General features: G+C 36.7%; 2 protein-coding genes across 5 annotated transcripts; both read right to left on the reverse strand.

Moving 5' to 3' along the window:
• Positions 1-1,231: 1,231 nt before the first annotated feature.
• Positions 1,232-9,999, reverse strand: LOC103966641 (E3 SUMO-protein ligase SIZ1). Of its 3 annotated transcripts, XM_009379831.3 has the most exons (18): positions 9,599-9,997; positions 9,383-9,514; positions 8,861-8,941; positions 8,203-8,245; positions 7,824-7,914; positions 7,386-7,548; positions 7,059-7,189; positions 6,582-6,650; positions 6,401-6,488; positions 6,203-6,278; positions 5,519-5,592; positions 5,038-5,145; positions 4,434-4,595; positions 3,406-3,510; positions 3,240-3,320; positions 2,272-3,148; positions 1,931-2,101; positions 1,232-1,543 (listed from the first exon to the last, which is right to left on the reverse strand). In XM_009379831.3, exons 2-17 carry the CDS (start codon positions 9,404-9,406, stop codon positions 1,953-1,955), a joined length of 2,322 nt encoding a protein of 773 aa, XP_009378106.2. In that variant the 5' UTR covers positions 9,407-9,514; positions 9,599-9,997; the 3' UTR covers positions 1,232-1,543; positions 1,931-1,952. The 3 variants fall into 3 exon arrangements, with proteins under 3 accessions (XP_009378106.2, XP_009378107.2, XP_048446482.1); XM_009379832.3 differs by having other exon boundaries at positions 7,824-7,902; positions 9,383-9,999; XM_048590525.1 differs by having other exon boundaries at positions 9,383-9,997.
• A 962-nt stretch (positions 10,000-10,961) lies between these two features.
• LOC103966642 (transcription factor GTE1) lies at positions 10,962-14,447 on the reverse strand. 2 transcript variants are annotated; one of them, XM_009379833.3, is made up of 9 exons: positions 14,277-14,447; positions 14,057-14,185; positions 13,504-13,719; positions 13,032-13,109; positions 12,361-12,585; positions 12,147-12,245; positions 11,946-12,004; positions 11,574-11,724; positions 10,962-11,495 (listed from the first exon to the last, which is right to left on the reverse strand). In XM_009379833.3, the coding sequence occupies exons 2-9, from the start codon at positions 14,180-14,182 to the stop codon at positions 11,274-11,276; spliced, it is 1,176 nt and encodes a 391-aa protein (XP_009378108.2). In that variant the 5' UTR covers positions 14,183-14,185; positions 14,277-14,447; the 3' UTR covers positions 10,962-11,273. The 2 variants fall into 2 exon arrangements, with proteins under 2 accessions (XP_009378108.2, XP_009378109.2); XM_009379834.3 differs by having other exon boundaries at positions 14,057-14,182; positions 14,277-14,437.
• Between the last annotated feature and the right edge of the window lie 3,634 nt (positions 14,448-18,081).

Raw genomic sequence — 18,081 nt, forward strand, 5'->3', positions numbered from 1 at the left:
CAATCCTTCTTAATAGTGTTGACCCAAAAGACATGTCTTCTATTTAAGATTTTCAGAAAATAAATATTAACTAATTACATCTTTTAATTCTACTTATACAATTTAAGTAATCATCATGTCTTTTAACTAAAAATTGCAACCATTCAACAAAATGTACAAAAGGTTGAATGAAGCACAACCTTTTGTAAAGGATGCCGCATGTACATTTGCTGCGCACTGCAGCACCTTTATCATACACACGCATGCTGCATAATGCAAGTCATTATATATATAAATATATATATATATATTTATTTATTATTGAAGTCTCTAACATGATTAGTATATAGCTACTGATCTGATCGGTGCTGAATTTGTAATGAAATAAAGTCGATCAGTCAAACATATGTATACGCATACGTGTGCATACTTGTATACGTTCATTCTATCGTGTGTATTTTTAGCTGTATTTTGTGTGTGTGTGTGTGTGTGTATAGTATTCGAAGCTATGAGTTCAGTCCTCGCTTCTTCTTCTCTTTTCGCTACTTTAGGTACTCGATCGAAACTTCTTGTTGGCCCTTAATTTTTAAGAATCGACTCCTTACTATCATTAAGCTATGAACTCGTAAACTTGACTCTTGTGTCTAACTATCAAGTTAAATTTTTTTCGTACAACGTAGAACTAGTTTTTCCATCTTCCGTTTGCACGGAGTCATTTCAACATCAGTAATTCTGTCAAATGAAGCTAACTTTTACAGCGATGAGAGGGAGAGAATGTGTTGTGGGACAGTGAGATTTTACTTGTAAGAAGATCGTTTTGCTTGTAGTGGATATGCATATATACGGTAATATGCCAGGAAGACCCCAAACTGCACGTCTGTATGTGTTTATATACAGTTGGCGGAGCCAACATGAGATCATTAGTTATCCATGACCCGAACAACTTCAAAGTCCCTATGTATATTTATTTGTGTATTTGTATTTGACCCCTATATTTGGCAGTCTTCAACACTACTCGCTAGTTTCCTGCAACTGCCCTCAACAAATCTCTGCAGATCATGGTAGTTGTCAACATACATCTGCATAATCTTTTGAAAAATGTCGGCAAGAATCAGCAGTGCCCACTAGGTGCTTGAAGAAATGTTCCGATGAAGTTTTTTTTAGATGAAATCATGACTCCATTATTTGAAACCATCTCTTGTTCCTGTATCTCCGCCTAAAGTTACTGCAGAGGGAAAAGGTTGGGCAAACATTTAAACCGAAATTTCGCAATTTTACTGTAAGTTCAACAACCAGCGTCACTAATGCAACGGTTCCTCACCACTACTTCCATAAGGAACAACCATTGGATGCTAGTAACAGTACATTACAACAAAAAAAAAAACGCAACAGATCGAACCCCTTCTATTTACAGATTGAACCCTTTCTAGGTGGCACAGAGAGAGGACCGCTGCTTATGTTACAATGGTGAAACTTCCGCTATGTCCAATTGTAAAAAAATTCTGGATAGGGATCGATTCTTCTGCAACTTCAAAATATCACCAAGTCGACGCAAATAAGTTACCTGAGAAGGCAAAGAAATACTGTCAGAGAATGCATCTAGCTCTAGGCTTGCCGAGACAACCATGCTCACACACACGCACGCAAGCACAAACATGCAATTCAGCTGACTTCTACTTTGTGATGCCTCTCTAGGGAATTGAGATATCGACATGCCAAAATCAACATTATTGAACTGAAATTCATCACATCAACAGCGAGGTTTTAAATTTACGATCAGCACAAAACAAGGTGGTTTAAAAACAACATTGCAGTGAAAAGGCATGGCCAAAACCTTGATTTTACAAACACAAAAGGGTTTGCCTATCCTACAAAATGAATAAATAAATAACTAATATGAGAACATTCAGAATCAACAACCCAAGCAGCCTATGAAAACTGAATAATGTACCTCAAGCAAGCAAGAACTTTTTCTATTCAGAGTTGGATTCTACTGGTAGATACACTCGTTGCCTCAAAGTCCTTGGCTGACGAGGAAACGAGAAAGGTCCATCCGAAAATTTCCGTGACTTTGCTTTGCTAGACCTAACTTCATCAGTTCCATCCTTAATTAGAGGAGTAGCTGCAAAGGATTCATAATATGAAACATCAGCAATAAAAAATGAATAAAAACTGGCAATGTTTATTTGAAGCATTATTACAATCACACAATATATAAATATTTCCAGCATTTCATCATTTAAGTAAAATCTTGCTCCAACAATTACAAAGTTAAATAGGCAAAATTTTTACCTTCATCTGATCCACATTCGTTACTCAATTGTACTTCATGTGTGGATACATGTTCAGGGCAGGCATTGGGAACATTTTCATCGACCCTGCCAAGTCGAAGAGAGATCCAATCGTCCCTGCTAATGCTGTTTGATTGTGGAGGATGTTGTCCAGAATCAGACTGTTCCAACAAAGCCGAGGGCTGATTTGGAAGAAAATTTTGCAGTGAGGGGTCCTCACTAGCAAAGGGCAAGGTATTTTCAATCAAGTCCAATCCAGCATCAGCATGGAACATAGAAGAGTTCATAACTTGGCTGCTTGGATTTAGATCCGCTGGAACCAAAGTGCTATCAATGAAAGAACCAGAGACATTACCAAAATACTGGAACCCAGGATCTGTTCCACTTACTGGAAATGTACCATAGGCGGTACCAGAAGAAACTAAATTGGCATCTTCTTCTTCGGAGTCACTAAGAATGATGACATCAGCATTCCCAGCTTCAGCAGAATCACTATTCTTATTTGAAAATGTCGGATCAGAATTATATGGTACAGAATTGATTTCATTGTCCTCATTTACAGAGAAATCAAGGTTCCCGCTGGAGTCACTGCTGCTCATTGTTATCACATTGTGACTACAGCCCTCAAATACTTCCTCTAAGGGGTCAGGCTGATGCCCACGAACTTCAGTAACCCAATTACACTTAACTCTATTATCTTCGTTTAAACCGGATTCCAGCTTCAACTTCCTTGAGGGTTCTAAATCACTATCACCACATGGAGATCCATCAGGCAAATGCCACTGCGCAAGATCACCAAACTCGCCTTTGGTCTTAGCACTCCAAGAACCATCTGGCTTTACATTGATTTCTGCTATGTCTTCTCCACAATTTCGCATCTGTCCACCAGATAAACAACAATAAATGTCTTTGGTTCCACAACATTTCAGAGACACTACACAAAATCAGATTGATCGTTACAGGAATTACCATAGTTGTAATGCGATTGAAATAACGGTCAATGATTACGTCCTCTACAGAGTAGTTCTTCAGGCATACAGGACATTGCCACTGCAACCATAATACACTATTTTACATATTTGCAGATTTTGTAATAATCAAAAATAATAATATATAAGTTTATTGTATCACTTGCCTTCCTAGAGCGTTGGTTTAGCTCCAAAAAAGTTTCAAGATCAAAGCAACCCATGTGGGCACAAGGCTTGAATCTGCCAGCTACCTTCATTCGACCGCCACTCATCTGACAGTTACATGTAAACATTATGTTATGGACAGCATTATTATGAGCTCTACACTACAAACAAGGCTTATATACGCTATGTAGGAGACTTCTCCTTTCGGTATAAATGTCCTTACTATTATTTTACTGCAATTTACTTTTGTTCTAAACATCACTTGTGTGAAATGGGTTGATCCCATTCACATGCGCACTCTAGAATTAGTTACTTTAGGTTTAAATTAGTAGCACTTTCCACGTCACCATCACTTTATGGCTTCATCACCTTCCGGGTGACGGCCAGCACAGCTCGATTTGGGTGTCCAGGTGGATACTCCGGGTCAGGGTGTGTCAGTTTGGTATCAGACTGCAACTTGCAGCCCATTGTCTGTGGTCTGCAGCCCGTGGCTAAGGACGGTAAGCTGTACATTTTTCATTGGGGATCAACCAGCCTGTTTAGCCAAGGTTGATTTTGTGCTCTTATAATTAATTGGCTAGCAGGAAGGCAAGCCTTGTCAGTATGAATGTAATAACAAATAGTCTTAGAAAACCAGTATGAAGTAAGGGTTGTACGATCTATGTTATGCCGAGAAACAATGGGTCTATGGGCGTGATAAAGGGATGGTCACCAGGAAATCCCCAGGACTTAACGGTTCCGTGGACCGCACTTCAAGATAGGCACAAGAAAACCTGACCTAATGCCTCAGACAGACTACTCTCGCAACATTTCTGAAGTTCCAAATTAAGATATAAGCCATAGTTTTCATCTAAGGTGTATATTATAAAAAATATAAATATAAATATAAAAGCTCAATATTTATGGGCAGCCTCAAGATGCAAAGCTTCATCCTAGCATTCTAAGAATCTAAACATTATAAAATTTAACATTAACAAGTGCATGCAGTTAAAGGGTGTGAAACTAGCAAAAGAAAACAACCATCACTTACAGGGCAGCGGAGATTTACTGATATTGAGTCTGAAATCACTTCCAGGTCACTATCACTATCTTCAGCTGCCACAGCAGGCCCACCGCCAATGCAACGACGAATTCGTGCTAGTGCATCTTCAAAAAGCTCACCATCTTCTTCTTTAGGAATCAAGTTGAGAACCTTGATAAAAAAGTTGAATAAAGGAGAAACACAGCTGGTGAGATGACATGCTATCCAGATTTGCATATCTTCCTTTCAACACAGGTATTTCTCAGAATTTAATACTTTGAACTTGAATGGTATCCTCAGAAATTTCAGATTATTTCATTGGTCAATAATGTTTCCTTGATTCTACTTTTTCATGGATCAATAATGGTCCAAAAAAGATATCTGTATATTCATGCTTATGGGAATTTCTCATGTACATACTCAATTTTCTTTTCCGTGTCCTGAGAATCTAGTGCCAGGGACAGCAGATTACAGATAGATGCAGTGCATCCATCCACAAGTACCATCCACATAACTTACTGAGTGAGCTAACCAGCTCTACTCACCAGCATATGTTCTAGGACTTAGGTTATTATCTTTCGAAAACACTTTAAATGAAGAATCAGTGATGTACCTGCTGAACTGTTCGTCGCTTTACTAGTCTGACACCTAAACAGAAAGCACGATTATCACATGCTGATAGCGAAATCTTATTGATTCCCTCCACAATGTATATTGTGATCTGACATGAAAATAAATCAAATTAAACTGAAACACATTTTCTTAGAACGCATGGATTTAATTATTTGAAATGAAAAGTTAAATACTTAAATGTTAATAATATGAAAAACTAAAAACTATAAAACAACCACCAGAAGTGGCCACAAATGAAGTACACAACAATTAAGGGAGCATAAAACAAATAAGTATAGTACTTTACAACAAAATGGAGGATACAATGCATGGTCATCCAAAAAATACATGTATACTAAAGGAATGACAAACGAGTCTTAATCTCTATCAACAATGAGCAAGGCAAGGATTACAAGTGAAATAATCGAATTATGAGATCAACAATCACAGAAACATATAAAAATCAGAAGTGAAATACTCACTAACACTCCATCATCACGACCATTGGCACCTAACAATTGATGTGCAGGTCTATTCACTGTCCTAACATTCACACCTGTAAATAAAGGACAAATTGAAATGTAAGTTGAAATTGGGGATTCATTCACTTTGAAAAAAATAAACAAGGAAAACAATAGTAGGCCCCACCAGCCTGTAGTACCAAAAACTTTAATTCATGGGTCATCCAAGCTGCCCTAATATCATACAAACTCAGTAAACAGACAATAGTTTATTTCTTGGCCTCAGGAGTGGAGGATAACTAGCCTAGGCTGCCTAGCTACTTACATGTATCTTTCAAGTATACTGTTTTACACAGTACGTGGATCGAGAACATCAAATTTGTGAAATCAAGAACAAACAATAGAGGTCACGACCATTGCAAGGCAAAGCTTCAAGTGGATTACTAAATGGTATTTTCATTTTATCTGTCTCACAAGTCAGCCAACCCAGCCGACATACCTAATAGTACAGTTTCTTAGGCACCTCTCTTAAGGAAAGAGGGCGAGGGGGAAAAGAGGGGGAAAAGAGAGAGAGAGAGAGAGAGAGAGAGGACAGAGAAATGCAGATAGTGTGGTCACATTTCGTTTTATTTTTCATAGAAAAAACTGTCAAAGGTAAAATTTATGTATCATCAATTGGTGGGAAAGGATGACCAAATTGCATACCATTGACCTGTAAATCTGCAAATTGTGGCCATTGCATCCTAAATGAAACACTATCATTAAGAAGTATACACCAAGCCTGTATAAAAAAATAAAACAAAACACATAAATAACTAATATTCAAAGTACACCATCAATAAATGACCACAACTGGTCAATATATATAACCATCACTTATCGCATAACCAAAATGAAACAAACCTGAACATCATATTGATTATCCTTTAGTAGATCTCCATCAGCTCTAGAAAGTAGAAATGTCTTCTCTACACTCTGAGTAGGATTTGCACTGAAAACATTGATAACCATGTTAAAACAAAATACATAAGAATGGATTACTTGAGAGAGAGAGAGAGAGAGAGAGAGAGAGAAAGAAACTTACCCATCAATTGGAATATTTGAAGTAACTAGTTTCACCGGAGATAGTAGATCTACCACAGTTACCCAAAAACTGCATGTTGGAACAGATGCAAAAATATCAAGGACCCCTCATTGGGGGGAAACTAAAATTAAAGCAAAAATAGGATGGGCTAACCCAACAAAATTAATAAATAAAAAACACCTTTATCACCTTGAACCTAAGTTCCAGCATAAGTGAATAAAATAGAATGAGTGGTAGAGTTCATATTCAATAACCTTCCTATATTTCGTCAATAGGGAATTTAAGACTTATTAAACACAAGTAAATGCCTGTTTCAAACCATCAATCATGGCATCATGCCTTTGAAAATGAATCATAAAGTTTACCTCTCACATAGCAAAAGTTGCAAAACCAAATATCGTTTTGCCCAGTTGAAACTATATTTCATTCAGATTGAAGACTCAATTAAGTTAAAATTGAAAAATGCACGATACATACGGGTCTGCTCGTTTGAGACGACACAGTTCACAGTAGAATAGAGGCCGAACTGGTATATTGAAATCCCTTGTTTCCTCTGGAATAATAACACAACCAAGATGTTGCTGCACTCGACACCTTGAGTCCACACACTGCAGATAACATATACCTGAATTAGGTATTTTCCATAGATTTCTGAGTTGTTCTAGAAAACAACTTGAATCCAATATGAAATGAATGCTGAAATGCTCCTGCCAGTCATGAAAACCTGAAGAAATATCCAGCCAATACGACATATGAAACTAAATAGAATTTGTATGATCCTAACTACAGCAAATGCTACCGAACCTGTATCATCAACCCATTAGACAATGCACTTCCACAGGGGCAGCAAATCTTCACATCTGGATCCTTAAAAGTTTTAACTTCCTTTTTAGGTTTCACACTGCAGGTGTCTGAACCACTCTGTTCCTTTGAAGCAGAATCAGCTGACGGTGTATTCGGCAATTTTCTGGGACAAAACAATAATATAACAATTAAAATTTAAGAGGCCATGAGATAGAGAGGAGAACTTGATTATAAAGATTTCCAAACACACAGAAAAATGATACAAGGAAGATACAAAAAAAGGGACGTCAATCACAAATTCTCTTTTTGTAATCAGTAACCGCAACACACATTTCATAGAATAAAGAATTTGCCCCAAAAAATGAGCAACTTAAAAAGAGGAAAAGCAAAACCTTAACAGGATAAAACATATACAAAAACACTAAAGTAAAGTAGCACCTGTAAGCTTCATCAATCAGTTCTGCAACTCCTTTCTTCTCAATTATTTTTTTCTTCGATGAATGGAGTGCATTGGATGCTGCCAAGAACCCTGTAAATGAAGATTAATCTAATTTTTTATGAAGCACTCAATGAACAGGGACTCTTGATCAATTATGAAGAACCCGGTCAGCAGATGAATATTTCAGACTAAAATTTCTAAACACCCTGGATGTATTAAACACCTAACCAAAACCGGCTATAAGTGACACTAGGATGCAATACTTTTTGGGTTGTAGTCATAGTCGACTATTGCATTTTTCAAGAGGGTCAATGACCACAGAATGAAACAGAATCTGAAATTAATTGTGTGGATGACGAAGTTATTTGAAGAACTTACTATGTTGATCTGAAACTTCTGCTAAGATTCTATCAACCAGATCCTGCACAGAAAAGACAAGTACAAAATATAGTTTACCTCATGTAACAAAATATGATTAAACGAAAACATTTTATCACTCAATGGATATGTGTGAGCCATGAGGTTTTGAATCAATGATTCTCAACATGCTGTAAACATATATGAAAACATAAAAAAATTAAATAATACTGCCTAAACTTCTAATAACAATGAGTAACTAAGTGGTTAAAAGATGTCTGATTGAGAGCTACAATCGAAAACTAAGGAAATTTAAAACAGTATGTCGATGCAAGACTGACCAATTATGATAAATAAACAGAATGATTGGGACAGCACATATCAAAGAAACTATTCTCAATCATTTGGAATTAGTTATTGAAAGATGACCCCACAAAGATCGCATGCTTAGAAGTAAACAAAAATGGGCATCTTCTGGAATGCATTAAGTCTCAGTCATTAAAGTTCTGTGTAGACAATGAATCCTTTCATAGTACACTCATAAAAGTGACTATATTCATGAGCAGATAAGGATACAACGGAAAAAAAAAAAGCTAAGAGCCACCAACTTTCAGTGACACGAAACCAATGAGAACTACGTTAAGCAAATGCAGACCAATTAATATATATAACAACGCACCTGTTTCCTCCCTTGCTTTGACATGCCCAGCTGAGTCAGAACGTACTTAAGCTCTTTGACTCGAAAGGATGCCAATTTTCTCTGGAGGTTAAACATATATCAGAGAGAAGGGAAGAACAACATACACTCGCACATAATGGCATGTGAACTTTTTAGTACAGCCCAAATATCGATATAAGAAACTAACAACTGAATCACGAAAATAGATTATACAGAATGTAAAGCATGCGACTTTGATCCCTCCCCTCTCCCTAAACCCCCTCTCTCTCGATTATACAGAACAGAAAGCATGAGACTTTGATCCTCTCTGCCTCTCTCTCTCCAACCACCCCCCCCCCTCTCTCTCAAATGCCCAATTCAGAATGCAATAACATTGCCAGCATGAGACTTTGATCCTCTCTCTCTCTCTCTCTCTCTCTCTCTCTCTCTCAAATGACAATTCAGAATGCAATTACAATGCCACATTACATTAACAAACCACACAATATGAAGTTAAACCACAAGAAATCAAACCAATTTTACCTTGCACTCAGCCACCACGTCCATTTCTCTTTGCCCCCAACCACCAAACAGCAATCACCGAACCAATTTCAGTTCCAAATTCGCAAATTCCACCAAAATCGAGCCGAACCCGAACCCGAAAACAATAACAATCTCAAACCAAAATTCAAAATTTCAATCAAATCAAAACCCAATTCTCCATTTTTCGAATTGACATAGTCGAGAGTGCCAATTTACCTCGTTGGGTTTCCACTCAGCAGCTCAGTCCTGCTGCCATCAGTGCCCTCCTAAAAACTCAGACTTGGTCGACCGTTACGCGGCGGATTTGAATGGTTTATCAGAATCGAATTAGGTTCGGCGTATGAATCCGGGTTGGGATTAGGTGATTCAGCGCAGCAGGCCGTGCACTGCTGGGTTTTGCTGGCGGCCTCTGATTGGACGCGTTGGGAGTCGTAGGTACGACGACGAAACACAATCACTTGATGTTGTAAGTGGTTTATATAAGTAGCAATATCTGAGGTTTCTTCTTCGATTTGTCTTGCATGTTTTGCAGCTCAGCAGCTATGGAGTTTGGGACGTACGACTGGCGGCTTCTTGTTGACCTGCTTTCATAAAGTGGTGTGGATCATAGACTTTGTTACCCTCTTTTTTCTATGGACACAGATTTTGTTATAAAATGCTTTCTTATTAGAAATTATTGGTGTTAGATTTTGGATTTCATTAGATTAGATTTGAGGTGGGCGACTGATAATCGTTGATTTGTGTAAATTTTTAATGATTATTGCGTGAACCGTAACTAATTTTTAAATATTTAAAAACTCGTTGCAAGAAAGCGCGCATATTGTCTTAAACTCATAGTCGGTGATTGTTATGAAGTATGAATATTTAATGAATTTAGCGCAAAAGGTAACAAATTTCAAGTTATTTAAATTGTCGGTACAAATAGGGGGACATACTCATCTAAACTCATAACCATTAATTAGTATGTATCTTTTATGAATGTCGCCCAAAATATAAATTATTCTTAAAAATCGGAGAAAGAGCCGCACGTTCTGTTCTAAATTCATAGTTAGTGACTGATATATATATCTTGAATAAATCCAGCACGAATGGTAATAAATCTCAAAATGTTTTAATAGTCGTTACATTAAGGTATTCTAAATTACACGTAGTCGTTGATTAGTATAATTTTTTATAAATTTTGCACAAATGGCAACAAATCTCAATAGTTTTAGATAATTATTACACAACCACGCACATAGTACCATGATCAACTAAACTAGTCCTAATACATTACACTAGGACTTAGCATAAATCTCAACTTTTCCCTAATTAGTAGCAAAACATAAATAAAAATCTCAACTTTTTCCTAAATATAGTACGAAATATGTCGGAATGTGGGGTTTCATCCAAGCAATATTGTGGAAACAGAAATCGAACACAAAAACTTAGGAAGTGTATGGATAAACACTTTTAATCGCTTAAACAAACAACAAACTCCTTGAGAACGTGTAATCGAATTTCATAGTACAGCAAATATGAAACATTATCTGACTGGGAAAAATTACATATATATGTACATATCTGACAAGATAAAGGCTACACCAGATTGCAATTCTGATTATATTGGAACCGTACGTCCAACAGATTCAAACATGTCTAGGTCTAGGAGACCATACAGATTCACATTGTTCCCAAATTCAAACATGTCTAGGACTAGGAGACCATACAGATTTACATACACCACTCATAAGTCATTAGATGATGCATAAACTAAAATGTGAGATGAAGCACTACGAACAAAACTTGGTCAAATGCGAAAAAATTAAGTTGCCAGAACAAAAATCTATGAAAATAAGATAAAAGGACCGAAAGCGCAACCTAATGTTCTCTCCCATGGCACACAGCATGATCAAGGAGATGGCTTTTTACTCTTTTTCTTGGCAGTTTTGACGATCGCATCAGAAATCTCTCTTTTTCGCTTATTAGTAGCGTTGCTGATGTTGTTGGTTTTGTTTCCACTGTTGTGGTTATTAGCGTTGTTGGTGTTGCCGCCCATGCTTGCTGGACTCTTGCTTTGAACTTCAATAGCATCCCTCACAAAAAACTTCAACCTCCACAAGGTAGACTCAGTCTGCATGAATATAGTATAAGAACTTGGAAATATGAACAAACGAGAGGTTAGATGATGATCAATAATTAAAATGGTTACCTGAGCATCGATGTCAAGGTCCACCTCATCAGCAGTAGCCTGGAAACCTGGATTACTTTGTGCAACGATCTCCAATGCCTTGCTAAGATCCTCAGGCGACAATCTGGTGAGGGCTACCCCAAGCTTTCGCTTCTCTTCAGTAGACATTTTTCTGAAACAATGCTCTCAAAATAAGATATGGTTGTTGCAAAGGCATTCACTTACAACTGATTTCATGCATAAAAATACACTCTTTCCCTCTGCACACACACGCATAAATAGACCGCAGAATGCATATACACATTACTGAAGCAGATACGCAATAAATTTACATTCAATGGGTCACCATGTATATGGAAACATAGTATGAAAAGAGAAGATGCACTGAACAACCTGCACTTCTGAACAACCATTTCGCGGAGTTCTTCCAAATGCATATCAATCTCATAAAGCTGAAAAGAAGACATCATAGAATTTATTTTAAAAGATGTCCATGATAAGGTAGAAATTTTCAAACTTGGAAATAATCTTATATTTATGGAGGGTTGTAATCAATATTGATCATATGCACATAAGAAGGTTAATTTAACAGACATCGTTACTTAAATCTCTAGCCATTTTGGCACGAACAGCCTCTTCAGCAAGTTGCATATTTAACTGTGCTTCTGCCTCCTCCTCTTCTAGCCTTTTTTCCTGAAAGTATATTGCTCTAAAGTTAAAAATTATCAAGAAATTAACCAAGATGCTAAACTACTTTCAGTACAAACCCAACAAAACCGAACCCCATATCATTATGTTGGGACTATACCTCCTCCGTAACTTTAGGCAGAAACTGGAGCCACTTCTCCTCAAATTTTGCCATCAAAGTTTTGGCCATAACATGAACATCACTTCTGTCATCATTATACTTCATCGCATTTTTAAAAACCAACCTCACATCAGCAAATATCTCCCGAACATGTTTATATCCAGTACCGTCTTTGGCCTCCATTTGATTTTTAATAGTGCCTAAATCCATTGGTTTGTCAATCACCTAGAACATGATGCACAACAGATTAGTTTTACACTTACATAGAAGGTATGCTTCGATAACACATGAATCTTGTACAAGGATCAATAAGGAAAGTAAGAAAAGCCTGCTAGAAGTCGGTAGATAGTATCTTTATAACAAAGTCATAACATGCAATTGGCAATTATCCTACTTTACTGTTATTGTCTTAAAGAGTTACACAAGTGTCAGAGAAGTAAATTTCAAAAATGCTTAATGTGCATTTCCATTAGATGAACCTCCCTCCGCCCTTCTTTTTCTTCTTGTTGCTTTCAACCGACAACAAAAGAAATCAAATACCACAAAATCTAACCTTTCCATGCAGAAGAGTTTCAAAATCTAACCTTTCTCCTACGGATCACTCATGATAACACAAATTAATTCTTATACCAACCAGAACATAATTTTGAAGAAAAAGCAATCAACTTTACCTTATAATAGTCATCTAAACCAAGACCTGCTACATCTACAGGCTGCAAAAAAGGCCACGCCCACTTGTGCTGAGCAATCTGATGACCAGAGTAAATATGCATCAGAAAAACAAATTGAAATTCACAGATCAAAAAAGCCATGCACTATTATGTTTAGTTAAAAGCGTCTACTCAAGGTTTTCAATAGTGTAGGTTCACCTTATAGCCAAGATTGTACATCCTATTATGTTATAGCAGAACTGACAGAGATTAAGAAGATAACTACGAGACTTCCCACATGGATGAGTGTTTTCAAAAGTACAGCAACAGTTACATGCAATTTTTAGGCAAGGGAGAGCTATCAATTAGTAGAGTAGAATTTTCAAAAGAAAACTGACCAAATTTTAAAAATTCAGTTCTTGATGTTTTAAAATGTAATCAGGCACACATACAAATGCAGAAAATATAAGGAGATAGCTAATGAGTTGATTGCCTGACGCAATATCGTGCCAAACTGGCGCATAAGTTCCTGCATTCTCTTAGCAGCAGCTGCTTCCCTACATGCTGCATCTTGCTGCTGCTTCTTAATACTTGGAACATGTTTTGTCTGATCTTTATCCTTCGCAGTTGAGCTACTTTTACACGCATTTGGCATCTTTTTACTCGTAGTCGTGTAAAACTGCTCTATGTCATTCACTCTTTCCTCGAGCTGCAAAACCCAAGAAAAAACATGAAATACCAACATTATATAAATGTCTGGACCTTCAAAAACAAACCTCATGATCAATCACACGAGACGCCAATTTAAGTTAAACCAGAAAAAACACAACCGTAGAAGCACTTTCTAAACTTGAAAACCACCAAGATTACACTAATTATCATAACAAATCAGTATCTAATTACATAATAACCAACCCAAAAAATATTTCATTTTGCCTTCAACAATTTCCCCTCATAAATTGGTAAACTTCTAATTTACGAAGAAAATCTTACACGGGTAGTATTCAATATGTAAATGTAATCAACAGGTTAGAGCTTTCAATTACCTTATCAACATTTACGAAAATTTCATCAACCCGGAGCTTGAAAGACTCTGCTTCTGCACCATTGGCGGCAAAATCTACTGTTCCGCCGTCGAAGGCAGCTAGAATTGGCGCCTTCATTTGATCCATCTGCTGCAAAAGCATGAAATAGTGGGTTACCTTTTTTGCCGCTAAATAAGTACAATTGTTTTTGCTAAAGCCATGAAAAGTTGAGAGCACGAACCAATGCGTAAAGTAGAAGACTGCGGCGGAGATGATGGCGGCGCTGAAATTGGGTTTCGGGCAGGGAGGCTGGGTGTGTAAAAAGAAGGAGGTTTTGTGCTGCGAGGCGAAAGGTTTGAGCACCAACGACGGCGTCGGCTTTTGTTTCACCCTCGTGTTGGTTATAAAGAAGTTTTGCTTTACTATTTTCATTGGGATTTTTAACAAAAATAGTATTATGGGTTATCCTAAAAAATAAATAAATAAATAAACTTTAACGAAAAACTTCTGTTACGGTTTATTTTAATGAAAAATCATATTTTTACACTAAAAAGTCAATATTGGTACTATTTACTTTACCTTTTATTTTGTCATTATCCTTAAAACTCAAAGTTTTCATGTCATTTTCATTAGTTTTTTTAAAAGAAAAAATTATCCTTCAATAGAAATATTTGAATTTCGAACAAATATTTTCAACAAAATTTTTTTATAATCGAAACATTTTAATTTATTAATTTTCATTTGAAGATTATTTTTTACAAAAAATCGTTCGAATAAGATATTGTGTAATTTAAATATCTCAAGTCCTAACGATTAACAACAACTAAATAAATTTATGGTGAGTGGTAACTAGGTAGTCTGGGTTACCAATTAGCCATGATATACGATGAGTACTATCGCATCACTAGATTGAGTATTGTTGCAATTGCGTTGTTGTTCATGGCTTTTGATGATTATGATCAGTTGTGACCGTTGAAGCTAAATAAATTTAGGGTTTTATTAATGCTTAGTTGATTCACTAATTATCCTTTTCTCCTTTTGCATTGTTTTTGGCTCTCATCCTTGCAAAACCTAGTGAATAAAACTGAATTCGATTACTCATAGTTGATGGATGTTCATGAGTTCATATTATACTTTCTCAATAGGATGCCGCTATAAACAACAGTCTACAACGTTTACATGATCCCGATTTTAAGGAATAAACTGTTTCTTTTTCACGGCTTTCAAATGAAAAGAATTAGAACCTCCTTTTAGTTCAAAATGAAATCATTATCTCAAAACCTTGGACAACATGTAAAGTACTTAAAAAAAAACAATTATCAACGATACATCGCTTTTCGGGAGATCGGTTTTTTGATGGATATGAGTAGAGATTTTACCTTTTTATGGCATGAATTTCTGCTAGTTCGAGATTTGCACTGATTTTCTTGCTTTATGTAGCTAGGAAGGGGCTTTTTCGTTATCATACTAAAGTTAAAACATTTGAATTTCTCTTACATTTTATGTTTCAAAAATGGATCCTATCAAATATTTCACATTTTTTATGATCATCTTTCTTGTAGGTATTTGGGGAATCTTCCTTAATGGACGAAATATTCTTATTATAATGTCAATTGAAATAATGTTATTTGCTGTGAATTTGAACTCTTTGGTATTTTTCATTTCTTTGGATGAGATGATGAATCAATTATTTGCTTTATTGGTTTTAAAGGTGGTAGCTGTGGAATCCGCTGTTGGATTAGCCATTTTCGTTATTACTTTTGAGCCCTTGGAATTATTGTTGTAGAATTTTTAATAGCATTCGAGGTTAAATTAACATGACTCCTAGAGAATTACAAAGAAGTTCTCTTCTCCTTTCATTCTCTTTTTTCTTTTTTTGGTTGGCAAGGTGTTTGGGCCCAAAATGACAATTTGGGCCCAGAGTAACAAAATGGGCCGAGACTCTTGGTCCAGTGGTCTTCCAGGGTTATAAGGGATCGGCTAGGCACCAAGAGTTGTCTAGTCGATTTCGATCAAGTCATTTTGCGAGAAGGATTGATTTGGATAAAGACGAAGGTTTAATCCTTATACTACCAGGGGTGTTAAAGTTGAAGGCATTGAGAGTTAGGGAATGAATCTGGTTCAATATGGAGGTGGGTTCAAAGTCCCAATTGAATTAGGATTAGCCGAGTCCTAGTTAGATTAGGATAAGGAGTCATAATCCGAATGTGGTTCTAACTCGGCCAGGAGTAGGTTCACTGCTATAAATAGAAAAAGGAATGCATCATTCGAACCCCTCCAATTCAACACACAAACTGCCCTGCGCAAACTCTCGCTTTATGCGAAATCTCTCAACAACCTTGAGATTTTTATTTTCCTTTTTCGCCAACACATCTTCAGTTTGGATAAACAGCACTGTGAAGATGACAGGCGAACATCTTTAGTTTGGATAAACAACACTGTTGTTGTGGAATCAGCCGACCACGAAGCACCTTCAGTTTGGATAAACATCCCTGTGTTGAGGCCAATTAATTACATATCCAAGTCTTGGCCGATAAGGATTTTTGAGTCTTTGTTGGTGAAGATCATCCTATTAGCCTTCTCAGCGAAGTGACGTGTTACAAGTTACTGGACTCAGCATATTGAATGTTGAGTTGTTTATGATTGGATATTCACAAGTAAGTTTTAGTGTTCAGCATGTTGACGGCCGAACCACATTCACCATTAAGGCATACATCTCTTTTGAGTACTTGTGTCCGTATAGCTTGGTGCCAGTTCGGTGTGCTTATACTCTCATGAATATAATCACCATGATCAAACCCGATGCCGACGATCCGTGAACTTCATAAGACTAGCAACCTTGTCTTCAGGCTCTAAAACCCAAAGGCTGAGACGTATTCCTTCTTTGGCCGCAGTTGCAAGATCAAGAAGTCAGCAGAGCGCCCAACGCAACATCAACACATTTTACTCCCCACCCGAGCTCGACCGACGAGTTGGCACGCCCCGCATACAATCGAATGACATAGTTAGCTTATTAATTACTCAGGATGCGTGCCACGTAGGCTTGGTAGTTTTTAAGGTCAACACAAGGTCAAGACCTTTTCTCGTTGTGTGAGCGCATTGGATTCAAAAGCTCTTCCTGTTTGGTTTTTGCAAGAATAGAGATAAGCTTTCATAATGAGATTTACATGCCAAAAAGATACTATTTGCTAATATTCCATCTATTTGTGCATTAAGTTTGAAGAATATCGCAATCTATAATGAATAAATTATAGTAGCTTTTGTTTATAGGGTTTTACAAATTGAATCGTAAAGAGTTTAGGTAATACTTTCAAAGTGACTCTCAACAGGAGAATCTAGGCTATTCAGGAATAATCGTAGCAATTCCCCAACGCTAATGAAGTAGTACCTCTGGAATCCAATGAACAACAACGATTACTTAAGATCAGTTTGTGAATTTATGGCACCGTAGTAGAATCATTACCAATTGCATGATGTGCGGCTAAGTGCGAAAAAAGATAATGCAATCTTTCTTATGTCGAATCCTAAATGTTAAGCCAACAACACTGCCAAATGCCATTTATTCCCGTTACATTCGACTTCATGATGATATAGTCACAAGGTTTCACTTCTCAGTGAGCGAAAGATTTGTTCCTGGTATACGTTGAAAGCTTCTACGGTAGAACGCATTCAAGAGGGCTTGGTGGTCTTAAGAAGTAGTTCTGATGGGGTTTTTTTATGAATAAAGAAGACAAATAGAATCAAATTCATCTTATGCTAACAGGAGAACGAATCCAATTCTTGCACCTGTTACATGCAAGTTGAGAAAATAGTGAATATCTTAAATGATGTTGAATTGCCAAAACACTTTGACTTTGAACCTAATGTGTAAAATCTTTAAAACACTTTAACTTTGGACTTACGAACGTATATTTTCCTTTTGTTTGAAGTTTGAATAATACTCACTTTTTTTTCCACGGTCTAATATTAGCAATATTGAAAAAGCGAGAAATATGTTTAACTTTCAGGAAAAAATAAAAAGGGGTGTATTTTTGCTCATATATATT

This window comes from the organism of the source record quoted next, unplaced genomic scaffold, assembly GCF_019419815.1.
Source record: "Pyrus x bretschneideri cultivar Hongxiangsu unplaced genomic scaffold, Pyrus_bretschneideri_v1 Contig32, whole genome shotgun sequence".
NCBI lineage: Eukaryota > Viridiplantae > Streptophyta > Magnoliopsida > Rosales > Rosaceae > Pyrus > Pyrus x bretschneideri.